The sequence below is a fragment of the Mus musculus genome, chromosome 2 (genome assembly GCF_000001635.26).
Source record: "Mus musculus strain C57BL/6J chromosome 2, GRCm38.p6 C57BL/6J".
Lineage (NCBI taxonomy): Eukaryota > Metazoa > Chordata > Mammalia > Rodentia > Muridae > Mus > Mus musculus.
Genome location: NC_000068.7, coordinates 121,902,098 through 121,916,110, shown reverse-complemented (window position 1 = coordinate 121,916,110; position 14,013 = coordinate 121,902,098). Strand labels below are relative to the sequence as shown.

The following is a 14,013-nucleotide window of genomic DNA, read 5'->3' as shown; positions in this document are numbered from 1 at the left end:
AAAATAAATAAATAAAGCCCTCTACCAGGAAAGACACTAGAGTAGGATAAACATTTTAAAAGTCATTTATTAAAGACTAATATCTGAACTTTTCTAAAAGATCTAAGTATATACAAACAATTTATAAAAATTTCAGGGTTAGCCAGGCGGTGGCGGTGGCGTACGTATGCCTTTGATCCCAGCACTTGGGAGGCAGAGGCAGGCGGATTTCTGAGTTCAAGGCCAGCCTGGTCTACAAAGTGAGTTTCAGGACAGCCAGGGCTATACAGAGAAACCCTGTCTCGAAAAACTAAAAAAAAAAAACCTAAAAAAACAAACAAACAAACAAAAACTTAAAAAAAAATTCAGGGTAATTTATTTAAAAAACCAATATACAGATTACATACCAGGAAATCATTAAAATAAAATTCCTCATATAAAACAATATAAGTGGTTAGGCTAAAGAGGAGGATCTCTTGAGCCCAGTGAACTGAACTCCTGTTCAGGTCAGCCTGGGCAACATAGTGAGATCTTGCCTCACAAACAATAAAATACTATTTTTAAAAACCAAGGCTATCAGCAAGGCTAGCTCTGAACCCAGGACCCTGTACATGTTAGAAGTGTACTACCACTGAGCTTCACATCCACAGCGACTAATATACCCCGAAGGAACTCTTATATCCTAAATATCCTATAAGAGATTAAAAATGAATGCGGGCAGATCGCAGGGCAGTGGCCCTGAGAGCTACTCTAAGGATGCATGAGCTGCAAGGCTGATTGAGCATTTGACTCAGTAACTTCTTTGATCTACACTTGAATTTAAAGTAGAAGGAATAAATAATCTGGAAAAAAGCATGACAATTAAAAGGAGAAAAATGAAATGATCTAAATAGTAAGAGTAAAAAGCACAATGGAATATAGATATTAAAAATATGTGAGCTGGGCAGATGGCTCAGTGGGTAAATGTATGCTCAAATATGAAGGCCCAAGCTCAAAACCAGGATTCCTGTAACTGCCAGACCCTAGACTATATTCCTATGGGTAGATGGGAGGCAGAGACAGGAACAGCTGGCCTGGCGAACACTGTAGAGAACAACCAATGAGCACCTGTCCTTACCAAGGCAAAGGCAAGAGCCACAGTGAAAGTGAGGCTGTCCTGAAGCTGTCCTCTGACCATGTAAGCACTGTGGCACAGGGCCCACACTCACACACAGATGCACACATACAAACAATGTATGTATTTTGTGTGCATGTGTGTGTATTTTAACGACAAATACAAAATTATTGGAGAGATGGCTCAGCCTTACAATGGTCACTTTTCCAGAGGACCTGGGTTCAATTCCTAGTACCAACATGGTGGTTCACAACTGCCTATAACTCCTATTCCATGAATCTGACACCCTCTTCTGGTTTCCACAAACACCAGGCACATAGGTAGTACAAAGACATACATGCAGACAAAACACCCATACACATAAAATAAAATTAAAAATAAAATCAAAAGGTATATAAGAGAGCTGGTGTAGTAGTATATGCCTGTAACATCAACGCTTAAGAAGCTGAGTGGGCGAAGACCACAAGTTCTAGGTGATCCTGGGCTATAGAGCAAGATCTTGCTCCCATCAGCCTACAAAGGGCATCTAACAAATAATGTCAATTGAAATGAATTTAAAAACAGTACTTTGGGGGCTGGAGAGACATTCAGTGGTTTAGAGCACTTGCTATTCTTGCAGAGAACAAGATTCAGCTCTCAGTACCCAAATAGTGACTCATGACTGCCTGTAACTCCAGTTCTAGGAGGCCCAACACTGTCTCCTGGCTTCCAAAGGTACTGCATGTACACGGTACATATACATATATGTAGGCAAAATACATACAAAAGCATACATGCACCGATGTTTCAGTTCTTTATGTTCACTAATGATAATACATGGAACATAATTTAAGGCTCAGAAGGGGTCCTTCCAAAATAACTTATAGAGAGTAATTTCCCAGCATTATTTACAGACATTCTGTACCAACAAATTAATCTATGTATACTAAAATATAAATCAACACTAGCAAAAAATTCTGTAAAATCAATGCTATGAGAATCTAGGTGACAAACTAAGAGCTTTATTATAATTTTAAACTGCTTTTTAAACATTTGTTTGTGTGTACACATGTGCCTGAGTGCATGTGTGATGTTGCACATGCATGTGGAGGGCAAAGGAAAGTTTGCAAAAGCCATTTGTCTCTTTTTCTTCCACTCTGTTGGTCCTGGGGATCGAACTTGGAACATCACTGTCAGCAAGTGCCTTGCCTCGCTGAGCCATCCTACCAGCCCTATATTAATATTTTTTTCCTTTTTCTTTCCTGTTTTATTTTTTTAAAGAATTGCATATACCCCAAACACAACATGTACCAAGGATGACCTTGAACTCATACTCCTGCTTCTACCTCCTAAAGGCTGGGATTACAAGTGTGCACTATCCCTTCAATCCAGGGCTTCATTCATGGTAGGCAAACACTCTATCAACTGAGATGCATCCTCAGGACACCCCCCCCCCCACTTTTTTGTGTGAGACAAGGTTTCACTATACAGTCCAGGCTGGTCTTGAACTCACTAACCCTGGTTGGCTTCAAATTTGTGATCCCCCTGTCTCAGACTTCAAAGTGCCAAGGACTATAGGTGTGAGCCACTAGGACCAATTCATTTAAACCTCTTGTTTAATGTCCCCAGTCCTTGTTGAGAGAAAAGTTCTCAGTCTGTGATGGTTACTGTCAACTTGAAAAGACCTCGACTCATTGAAGACACTAGCCTCTGGCGTGTAGGTGAAAGATATCCAGGTTAGGCTAATTTAAGTTTTGAGATCCACTCTAACTGTGGGTGGGCTGAGATCCCAGACTGAATACAAAGGAGAGTGTCTTACCTGAGGAGGACTGTGTCAGCTGCCTCAAACTCCTGCTGACAAACCTTCCCCTACTAGATGGGCTGTACTGTGATCCAAAACAAACACACCCTTCCTTAACTTGTTTTCCTCAGGTGCTTTGTTACAGCAATGAAACAGGTAACTAGCACGCAAGCCAATTCCACAGTGGGACTTTAGAAAAAAAAAATTTCCCAACATTTTAAAAAGTGAGCTACATTCTTACAAATAAAACATTATGTAGCATTTTAATCAAGGTGCACAAATACACTTTAAAATATCATGGAAGGAAAGACAATTAATGTCCAAATTATATATACAGATATAAATATATATATAAGTAACTGCTAGAAAACAATAGAAATCTTTGAATAAATGAAATATGCTGTCCAATTCTCAACCTATAATCAACCTGTGTGCAAACAGTACCATGTCTCTGGGAAAGTTGCTGCCCTACCTGGAGCTTTTGAACATTGTCTGCTTAGAACTGAAGGAGAGAAGAAGCCATGAGGAGAAAATGGAATGGAAAGCAGTTTAAGGAGCTGACTTAAGGGAAAGTGCCAACAGCAAATTCTCTCTGCTACCACAGGTTTTCCTTACAGGTTATCCCATTACACAGATTCAGAGAGCTAACTTACCAGAATCAGTGTCTCTGAAGTAACTAAACAACAAACTTCCTTCCACAGTGCTCTGAGTGTTCACACCCACATGGGGCAGAGACAACTGGAAGGGAGGGAGGAGGAGGAAGCACACTGGGCCTCCCTCCCTCCCACTACAGCAGCCTCACCAGGCGCTTGCTCTCCCTCACCCACCCACTTTTCAAAACGACTTTTCACCCTCCTAATCAAAGTCTCTGTCATTAGACTCGCAAACTGTATCTACTGTTTCTCCAAAAAGTTTCAATGCCTAAGAACTAAGCATTTTTTTAGAAATCAACTCACCTGAAATGAATTAACAAGGTGACCATAATAACCTTTTACAGTTTCTTTAGACCATTTTCTGTCCATTTAAAAATGATTTTCTTTTAAATTGTAACAGAACTATACTTTCTCTTACACATCTGTTAGAGCATAACAATGAAGTCACAATTCAGCCTCGCACAGAAATATATGTAAAGAACCCCTGTTAGCATAGCATTCCTGTTAGCATAGCATTCATAGCATTCATCAACCGGTCCTTACTTTGCTTCAACTTGTGGAAATCATTGGCTCTGTCCCTGGTGGCCTGCTTTAACGTGTCTGTTTGAATTCTGGGTTCCCGATCCAAGTTTGGGCCTGGAATTATGTGCTGAAGAGGATTTGAAGGGTTCTGTTTTGAAGTACTGGGATTTTCATTCTGGTTTAGATGTGAACCTGTGGCATAAAATCGAAATAAGAAGAACGTAATTTTTTTTAAATTTTTTTTATTTTTGAGACAGGGTTCTATGTGTAGTCCTGGCTATCCTAAAACTGACTATAGGCCATGCTGGCCTCAAACGCAGAGATCCACCTGCCTCTTCCTCCTGAGCACTAAAATTCAAGGCCTGTGCTGCCACCACCACCTGGCTAAGAATGTAACTTCCCACCCTTCTTGTAGTCAAGTACCAAATCCAGGGCCTGACACTTGCTGAGCAAGCACCCCACTGAACTAGATCTCCAGCCCAAGCACGGAATTCTTTAACAGAACAATTGCATATAACCTGCTTAACAAAAGCAAAAGCTCATGGCCATCTGACATCAGAGGTCACAGAGCTGGCTTGTTACTAAGCTTTACTGTTTTATGAAAGACACTCCATCTGTAGCTAACTATCTCCACCACTGACTACAAGCTTGTCCAACTTCCCTTGTCTTAGGTGTCTACAAGGAGAACTGACACTCACTTCTCCTTCCAAACTCCAAACAGCTGCTAGAGATCTCTAAGCTCTACCAGGGTTTGACACGTTTAATATCTATGTCATCTTCAGCTATGCAATGATTCACAGCTGTTATTTTCTAACTTTTTCATCACTGTGTCTTTATCTCATCAATATCTTGGCTTTATTTTTTCCAGTTGAGAAGAGAAACTACACTTTTAATACAAGCTAAAGGACCGCTCTATTACTACGCTACATCCTGAGCCCACTGGACTCTAAATGGCTAAACATTTGGAAACCAGAAAGTTCCTCAGCCAGCCATCTCCACATTTTTTATGTGTGCATGTGTTATATGCCAATCATTTAAAAAATATATTCATTTCCAGAACAAATGCTATTTCACCACACTGCTAAATGGCATGTTCTACTTACTCTATAGTAACACCTGAACAATAAGTTGGTTCTCAAATGGAATGCTAAGTGAGACTTTATACCTGGAGCCATGTTTGGTGAGAGAGGCTGTCCAGTTGGAAGATGGGAGATTGTCTGATGACTTTCATGTTGAGAAGCTAACACAGGGGGCTTCTTTAAAGCTATAAGAAAAAAATAGATTCACATTATTGCCATTGAAAATACTGTGATTCTGGGCTGGTGAGATGGCTCAGTGAGTAAGAGCAATGACTGCTCTTCTGAAGGTCCTGAGTTCAAATCCCAGCAACCACTCATAATGAGATCTGACCCCCTCTTTTGGTGTGTCTGAAGACAGCTACAGTGTACTTACATGTAATAAATAAATAAATCTTTTTTTTTTTAAAGAAAATACTGTGATTTCTAAAAAACACTATGAATCAGTTTATACTGCAGAAATACTATGTGTATCCTAATTTTTTAATCTTTATCCTTGGCATATTAAAAATTCTTGTATGATTATTAAGTTATACATTGTACTATCTATTCTGTCTTGCTGGCTATCATAATCAAACAGTTCCTGGCACAAAACAGGCACTTAAGCAAAGAATTTATGAATAAACAAGGTAGTCTCTTCAAATATGACTTACAACCATGAGATTCTTTTCTATAAATAACTGCAAGCAAAAATGAGTACTTGCTGGCGAGGCGATTAAGAACAGAGCTCTAGGCTGCTCAATGCCGTCTTTTATGGCATTGGGACTTACTAATTTTGTGTAATGAGTGTGTTGGAAGCAGGTGAGCCAGGCTACCACAAGGTGGCTCATGGGGACATAACTACAATCATAAGGTTTGGTGGCAGGTGCTTTTACCCACTGAGTCCATTGCTGAACCCTCAATTTAAAATAACAAAACAAATCACAACTATTGTGACAATTCTGGAATTTTGATTTCTTTAAAAAAACACAGAAACATCATAAGAATATGTTTTTGTTTTAACCTCAGGTGTGGGATATGGGCTGCTTCAGACGGCCCACAGCAGCTGACTATGATTTGCCTCATGCACTAGCAGACGCATGGTTTTGCCAACTGCAGATAGTTCCTGAGACTGTGTGATGTTTGGAATTCTGGGTACTTTTCAGAGGGTATATAAATGCTAGAGCCTGGCAGGTGTGGGTGGTGGTTGTTCAGGAGGGTTGGTTGCAGTTTGTTAGTAGTCATTCTCAAAGAAGAGACAAAAGGAAAGAAAAAGATTCAGGTATCTCTCACTTTCTCTCCTCTATCATCCTTTCTCTCCTATCTAGTGATGGTGGGTGAAACTAGAAGGATAAAGGGATAAAGAACCCACAAAGTAGCAAAGGCCAGCTACGTATGTTTTATTGTATGTTTAGAACAACTACATACCAGTTTTATTCAGTAGCTTGTGTGGGCTTGAAATTCAGTATTCAGCCCAAAACATGGCTATACCTACAGTTCTCAAACATGGCTATACCTACACTCCTCATGCTGAGATTACAGGCATGAACCACTCCGTTTGGCTCTGGAACATTTACTTTCTATGTCTTAAACATTTATTTAGTTTTGGGTGTACATGTTTACGTGTGCAGCCTGTGTAGTTCAGAAGAGGGGTCAGTTTTCTGGAACTGAGCTTGCAGATGGTTGTGAGCTGCCATGTGGATGTTGGAATCTGAACCTGGGTCCTTTGCAAGAGTAGTAAGTAAGTATTCTTAACCACTGAACCATTTCTCCAGCTCCTGGAATTTTTATTTTTTAAAATGGGAAATGTTATTTGTACAAAGAGCATTACCAACAAGAAGGTTAGAGTTAGAAGTTTCTTCTCTCTTAAGAAACAAAGATCAACAGGAAAGATTACATTTTACACATCAGCACTCACCCCAATAGATCCCTGCACAGAAGGAGACTATGGCAGGAAAGCAGACAGCTCACAGGAAAACTAAGAGAAAAGGAAACCAAGAGGGGAAGAAAAAAACCAGAAGCTCCTACATACAAATATGGGCACATTTTACTTCCTAAAGATTGGTGTGGTAAACTTGATGGAATATGATCCTATTTATTTTTGCTGGATACACAACCAGCTTTCCCTTGTGGTTAGGGGACAAGGGCCTTTAATTCTGACATTGAAGATATAGATGAAACTGAGTATGTCACTTTGTTTGTTTGTTTGTTTGTTTGTTTGTTTGTTTTTGAGACAGGGTTTCTCTGTAGCTCTGGCTGTCCTGGAACTTGCTTTGTATATCAAGCTGGCCTCAAACTCCAGAGATCTGCCTGCCTCTGCCTCCTGAGTGCTAGGGTTAAAGGCATGGGCCTCCATGCCTGGCTTGAATAAGTCACATCTTATTTGGGTCATCAAATACATTCCAATCATACATAACCTCTTTCCCTTCTTGTACAACAACATAGGAAGCTAATATGAACATGTGGAATATGAACATAGGAAGCTAATATGAACACGTGGAGTCATGACAGAAGCCACTCTTCAGATCTGCAAAAGGATCATCAGGCTTAAGATGGAAATAAAGAAACTTTCGTCACTGCTGGATGTTGTAATTTGAAGATGTCTAGTAGGAATTACTTCCTAGTCTATCCTAACTAGCACATTTTACTTGGGTCACTTTTACAGTTTACTTAAATGATTTTATGTCACTTATTACATAGTGTTAAGTATACAAGAAGTCTGGCATTTACTCTGAGAAAAACACTCAAGCACACAGAGCTGTTCTCCGCAGACTTTGTCACCATTACATCTTGTCTCCACTGCCATCTGCAATAGCCAACACACACAACTACACACAAAGCCTTCAATGAATAGCACTTCACTAGAATCAACAGCTTAACTGTGACTTGTTAATGGACGGGGGCAGCTTAGTCTATAGCTCTGCTGGTCAGTGCTGTCCTTAGCACAAGTCATAAGATGGAGGGAGAGTGCTTCTTCACCTTTTGACTAAGATCAAGTGCAGAAGACAAGAGTATCTCCATTACTAAATAATAATCAGTCATGTTAAGATTTATATTATAATGTCTCTTGCTTAAGAACAAGGTGACTTTAAAAATAAATTTGGCTTAGATCAGTGTTTCTCAATCTGTGGGTTGTGGCCCCTTTGAGGGTTGAATGACCATTTCAAAGGGGTCACCTAAGATCATCAGAAAACACAGATATTTATAATTCATAACAGTAGCAAAATTAAAGTTATGAAGTAGCAAGAATAATTTTAAAGTTCCGGGGCGGGGGGGGGGTCACCACAACAGGAGGAACTGTATTAGAGTCACAGCACTAGGAAGGTTCAGAACCAGTGGTTTAGATAGGTAAAACAAGGTTGGGTTAAACAAACAAACCTTTAAAAAATTCCCAGAGAAAGTTGGAAATATAACAACAGAGGAGCAAGGTATGCTCATAGAGCTCTCTCTCTCTCTCTCTCTCTCTCTCTCTCTCTCTCTCTCTCTCTCTCTCTCTCTCTCTCTCTCCTGATTGTATACTTAGCAAAAACTTCATAAAAACTCCATTGAAAAAGAAATCCTGGGGCCCTGGAGGGATAGTGCAGCCGTTAAGAGCACTGACTTCTTTCCAGAGGTATTGAGTTCAATTCCCAGCAACCACATGGTGGCTCACAACCATCTATAATAAGGGCTGATACCCTCTTCGGGCATGCAGGTATACATGCAGATAGAGCACTCATATACATTAAATAAATAAAAATAAATCTTAAAAAAGAAAAAAGGAAATGCTGGCATTGACCAGAGAAGTGGTCCAGTGGGTTAAGGCAGCAGCCACAAAGACTAACAACCTGAGTGTGATTCTTCTCCCAATCCCCACAAGTTGTCCTCTGACCTTCACACATATGCCATGGCATGCACTTAATCTCCACGCACACACACACACAGACACCCCAAATAAAAGCAATAAAAGGTTTGTTTTAAATTCTGGCAATTAATGAGCTGCACCAAACACACATACATCTATAGGTTTTCTAGATTCTACAAAAACTAAAACAAAACAAAACTAAACTAATGGAGAACAGAGAATGGTGGTGCTCCTGTCACTTAGAAAGCTGAGCAGGAAAAGTCGAAGGCCAGCTCGGGCTATACACAGCTGAGGTCTCTCTCAAAACAACAACATCAAAGAGAATGTGGCCACATAAAAACAGTGTCATTAACCTTAGCTCAGTTCTCCAGTAAGCCTCACTTACCAGCAGGAAGCTCGTCTACTTTTGCTAGGTCATTCTCTTCTACTCCAGGCATCCCTGCATCACCAACTCGTTTGAGTTGTTCTGCCCAAGGAACAAAATAAGGTACAACTATGTTTATGCAAATATAAATCAAAAAAGATTTGAAGGAAAGTAAAAATCAGTTTCTAATGTCACAGATTGTAAGTGAACACCTTGCTTGAAACTTAGTTTTGTTTTTTTCTTTTAATATTTTAAAAAACGTACTTTCTTCAGCGTGTATGTGCCTGCACGTGTGCATAACGTGGCAGTCAAGGGAGTCAGCTCTTTCCTTCCACTGCTGAGGTAGGGGCCTCTGTTGTGTGTGCTTTGCTTCACAGACAAGGCTAGCTGGCCTGATCACCTCCAGAAAAATATGTTTCCATCTCCTACCTCACTGTAGTTCTGGGGTTGCGGATATGTGCCACTACATTAACTTGTGAATGTAGATGTGAGGACCTGAACTCTGGTTGTCATTGGTGCACAGCAAGTGACTTTACCATCTGAGCCTACTTCCTGGCCCTGATTTTTAACTAAAATACTTTTTTCTCTTTTGTCACAGGACCAAAAATTTAAACAATACAGACATTAAATCAAATCATCTCAGAACTAGTATCAAACAAGTTTTTAATGATTTGAATATATTTCAAAACAGGAAAAAATGGTGAATCTCATATAAACACAAAACTTACCTTTCCCATGGGGAAGATGATTGCTTGAGGGGTCTTCATTCTTATTTGCATCATTTTCAGGCACATTTGGAATATTTTTAGGTGCTCCATGATCGTTTCTACCCAATTCTTTTCCATCATTTGATTGAATCTTATGAGTCTCCTGTTGTTGGATAAAGATTTGGTAACAATAAGTATTTTTCAGTTTTGAATCATTAAGCCACTGATAAAACAATTAATGTGTGTGTGTCTGTGTGTCTATATGTGTGTTCATGGGCGCAAGCAAGTACAGTTATCCACAAGTTTCTTTCCTTCTACCATGTGGGGAGTGAGGATCAAACTCAGGTCATCATGCTTACTGACAAGTGCCCTTACTTACTGAACCATCTAAGGGCTAAAAAAATACAGTAAAAACAACACAAAACAAACAAGTTAACAAAGATGTTTTCCTTTTAATGCTATCACCTTTGTGCGAATGGGTAACACCACCTCTTTCTTCTCTTAAGAAACAAGGTCAGAGTTTTTATGCTGCCTAGAACTTCCTAGATAAAATAGACCAGGTTAGCTTCAAATGTGTGGTGATTTTCCTGCCTCTGCTTCCCAAGTGCTGGAATTATAGGAATAAGACACCATGTAATCTTAAATATAAAGCATCTTTCTTAAAACAATATTTCTGTAATTTAGTGAGGGGACTTCTTGTTGTGCTTAAGGAGAGTTTTTATTATGAAAAAAATCTATCTATCTATCTATCTATCTATCTTGATTTTCTTTTTTTTTTTTTTAAGATTTATTTATTATTATATGTAAGTACACTGTAGCTGTCTTCAGACACACCAGAAGAGGGAGTCAGATCTTGTTACAGGTGGTTGTGAGCCACCATGTGGTTGCTGGGATTTGAACTCTGGACCTTCGAAAGAGCAGTCGTGTGCTCTTACCCACTGAGCCATCTCACCAGCCCATCTTGATTTTCAAGATGTAGTCTCTCTGTGCAGCCCTGGCTATCCTGGAACTCACTCTGTAAATCAGACTGGCATTGAACTCAGAGACCTGCCTGCCTCTGCCTCTTCCTCCTGCGTGCAGGGATTAAAAGCTTGTACCACCACTGCCCAGCATGAAATAATTTTAGATTTGGAGAAAATTAGCTCTGTGTACCCAGGTTCCCCTAATGTTAGAACTGATACTACTATGATAGACTTATAAAACAAAGACAACAGTTGTTACTGGACTGGAGCGCTGGCTCAGATGGAGGATTGCTTCCCTACCATCCATAAAGGCCCGGCTGGCTTCCCAGAAGCACATAAGCTGGGCAGGTGCCATACATCTCTAATAAGAGCACACAGGAGACAAAGGCAGAAAAATCCAAAGTCTAAGGCCACCCTTGGCTACATAGGAAATTTAAGTCCAGTCTGAGCTACACAAGACCTTGTCTCAAAAGGAAAAGAAAGGAAAAAAATATAATTATTAACTAAACTTTCAGACCTCATGTAGATCTTTTAAACCAGTTTTTCTACTATATCTTTTTTCTGTTCCAAGATTTAACCTAGTATATAAGTATATAACCTAGTATAAGGAGTTTTGGTCTTCAAGTTTTCTTATTCTCCTCTGATCTGTAGTCTTTCTGTCCTTGTATCACAAAAACAATACAAAATGTTATTTATGGATACTAGCCTGTGAATTTTTAATAATATCTCCATGTCATAATATCATATTATTTTGAGTTTTCTGCTATAAATTGTTTTGTCAGCTATTTTTGTCAAAACCATGAAAAATAATAAAGGCTTTCAGTGAATAACACAGCACTACAGCAAGCCTCTCTCCTTCCTTTTCCACACTATTGTACTCCTCTGAACTTTCGGTGTCTTAATACTACCTCTAACTACACTCAGTACCTTCACAGTGGCTGATCATTCAAGCTTTCCACTAGTCCATTCTCACACTCTTCAAAGCAGACCCAGATAAACTGCAGCTGTTTCAAACTGTAGACTGAAAACTGGAGAGATATAACACCCTCAATATCCTGCTGTAAAGCTAAGGAAGAGCTAAGGACAAAAACCAGACAGCCTTGACTTCTAGTCCTTAGAATGTTACCAAAGAACAAAAGAAATGCTCTTTATTACTGAGTCACTCTTTACTTTTAATTACAAATTTTATACAAATCACATTTAACCAAACTAAGATTAAAGAGTATAAAAAATAACTCCTGTCCATAATGGTTAGTGAGCTTTAAAAAAAATTCTATTTCTACAATGGCCTTTATGATAACTCAACTCAAAATAAATAAATCATTTGCTGACCCAAGATGTATCAGGCAGAGTTGGTCATCTAGCTCAACAGAACATATAACTGCACATATGAAGCCACAGATCTGACCCACAGTACTTTAAGAAAGTATGAATCAAAATTACTTATTTAGTATCTAGACATGTTATTTCTGTTTTAAGACAGGTCATCAGACTACTAGAGACTAATAAGAAAAAGCTTGACAATTCTGTTTTCTCAACAGACTAAAATAAAAAAATGAAGCTGGGTGTGGATATTATTCACCTGTTAACACCAGCACTTGAAAAGCTCAGGCAAGGGGGTTGGAAATTCAATGGTATTTGAGCTATATACTAAGAGAATGGGATACAGAAAAGGAAGGAGGAGGGAAAAAGGAAGGCTTTTCGGTAGAAAGTCGTCCACCTTAGAATCTGACATTGACAGCAATAACCACCATAATAACAATTTGCCTAGCCTGTGCAAAGCCCTAGGTTTGATTCTTAACCATAAGAAACAGTAAGTTGATATATTTTTACACACATCCATTTTACTCAACAAATACACATCCTCTTTTAAATCAGGCAGACTAGAATTCTTAATGTGTTATGACAACCATCTACTTCTAAATTAAATGAATTATAACCAAAGCATACATTATTTAAATACTTAGTTTTAATTTACCTTTTGTTCCTGCAAAAACTGATCTGCTAATTTTTTAATATTTTCTTCATGTTGTGCTCTTAACTCCTTGATCTGCTGTCCACACTGAAAACTAAATTAGAAAGTCATTCTTTAGATGCTATTAGACTGAGTGCTCCAAGTCTGTCCAGAAGCAGCACATGTATCTAGGAAGACACAACATCATTCAGTAGGGAAACAGTGAAATGCAGTCAATATCATAAATGTTTGACTCTTTATCGGGGGCAGCTGGAGATACTGCTAAAGTTAACAGAAAAAACAGAAAGCAGGTAGATGCAAGCAAGCCTTCCTCAAGTGTTTTACAAATTATACCTATAAAGAAACAATTGTCAAGGCCAATTTCAATCACAGCAGAGAAAAATGCTGTGATAAAAGGAAAAAATAACAAACAACCTCTAGGTTCTCATCAAACAGATGAAAAATGCTAGAAGTAGGAGCCAATAAAGAATGACAGCTATTCATGTCTTCAACCGAACTTTAAATACCATAATACAAGTGTATACCAAGGAATAAAGGAAAGAAAGAAACAGTATAGTGTCAGGAAAAAAAGTCAAAACATGTAAAAATGGTGACTTTCTGCTGGGGAAGTAGTCAAAGATACAAACAGACATTCTTGAAAATAGAAACAAGAACTTAATACACATATGCTAATGTCACATTATTATTGCAATTAAACTTAATGAATACATAGACACATCTTAATGTTCACATTATTATCACAAATTAAACTTCCTATCTTGATATCATTGTACTATCTTATTCCTACATCTTGAGACCAAATTAAAGTTAAACTAAAACAATGTGGTAGGGCTATGAGGAAACATCTCTGTTATAAGTAAACACAATTATTTAGGAAGCAATCTTTGATTCACATTATACAGGCAGCTAACTGATAAAACATTTTCAGTAAATGTATGTTTATGAATATATACTAGTGAAATATTAAGAGGGAAAAATCTCAAAAAATTACATAAAATAAAAATGATACCATCTACAATTATTTATTTTACTTTAGCATTATTGTTACTATGACATAG

The 14,013-nt window shown here is 38.5% G+C and overlaps 1 protein-coding gene across 5 annotated transcripts in view; it reads right to left on the bottom strand.

Annotated features, from left to right (window-relative positions):
• The window catches only part of Golm2 (golgi membrane protein 2), a 69,251-nt gene that overhangs the window by 20,110 nt on the left and 35,128 nt on the right, over positions 1 to 14,013 (bottom strand). For 3 of the 5 annotated variants that reach the window (NM_001205369.1, NM_001205370.1, NM_001205371.1), the window contains exons 4-8: positions 12,959 to 13,049; positions 10,040 to 10,181; positions 9,333 to 9,413; positions 5,214 to 5,312; positions 4,070 to 4,240 (exon numbers count right to left, since the gene is read on the bottom strand). In NM_001205369.1, the coding sequence (NP_001192298.1) occupies positions 4,070 to 4,240; positions 5,214 to 5,312; positions 9,333 to 9,413; positions 10,040 to 10,181; positions 12,959 to 13,049 (584 nt within the window). The remainder of the gene's footprint in view (positions 1 to 4,069; positions 4,241 to 5,213; positions 5,313 to 9,332; positions 9,414 to 10,039; positions 10,182 to 12,958; positions 13,050 to 14,013) is intronic. The other 2 variants (NM_177054.5, NM_199038.3) reach the window with 1 other exon arrangement.